This window comes from Plasmodium gaboni, assembly GCF_001602025.1.
Source record: "Plasmodium gaboni strain SY75 chromosome Unknown, whole genome shotgun sequence".
Taxonomy (NCBI): Eukaryota; Apicomplexa; class Aconoidasida; order Haemosporida; family Plasmodiidae; genus Plasmodium; species Plasmodium gaboni.
This window is the reverse complement of record NW_017385548.1, coordinates 1-783: the sequence shown is the minus strand read 5'-3', so window position 1 is coordinate 783 and position 783 is coordinate 1. Positions and strand designations below refer to the sequence as shown.

The following is a 783-nucleotide window of genomic DNA, read 5'->3' as shown; positions in this document are numbered from 1 at the left end:
GTTTCCTTCTGTAATTTTTTTATACATTTCTTCCAAATCCTTATAGTTACAATCACATTCTGGACATTTGCTTGTTATATATTGATCAGCATTTGGTGGTAGTTGTTGTTCACCTTCGGATGAACTGTGATTTTTTATATAAGTTTTATATTGTTTTTGTAACCCGTCCCATTGATTTTTCCTTTGAACATACCAATATTTATATCTTTGTAATATATGTTTACATTTCACGTTTTTTATATCACTAATTTTTTTAACATTTCCTATTTTCGTTTTTTCTAAACATTTATTAACTACTTGTTCTGCTTCTTTTTGTTTTTCATCACAGAACAATTTTGCCCATTCAGTTAACCATCGAAGAAATTGAGGGTTTTTATCAATATCGTTATATTCTGTACATCTATAATCCTTTTCATCGCCATTATAATGGCACATCATAACATTCCAAACCTTTTCTTTATTTTCATGCCACCATTTATTACCATCATGTGTGTTCTGTGTATTTTTAGAGTTTATTCTATGAAATATGTTTTTCATTTTTTCAGACAATTCGTCATTTAACATATCATCTCCTTTGATAATATTTCCTATATCTGCAAAACTATATTTAATTGATTCAAGTGCTTTGTTTTGATTATTATTATATATTTCCCATAACATTTTGGCTTCATTGTATGCATCATGAAGAAGATGTTCCTTAAATATATTTTGATCATTAATCCTATCATAATATCTTCTAATACCTGTAAAACATATATGTCGTGTTCTAGGAGGAACCAACAC

At 27.7% G+C, this 783-nt stretch overlaps 1 protein-coding gene across 1 annotated transcript; it reads right to left on the bottom strand.

The window, feature by feature from the left end:
* PGSY75_0039700 (putative EMP1-like protein) lies at nucleotides 1-783 on the bottom strand (the record flags this gene model as incomplete). The annotated part of the gene is made up of 1 exon (XM_018783514.1): nucleotides 1-783. A coding segment is annotated over one exon (783 nt), but the record flags the coding sequence as incomplete, so codon positions are not given.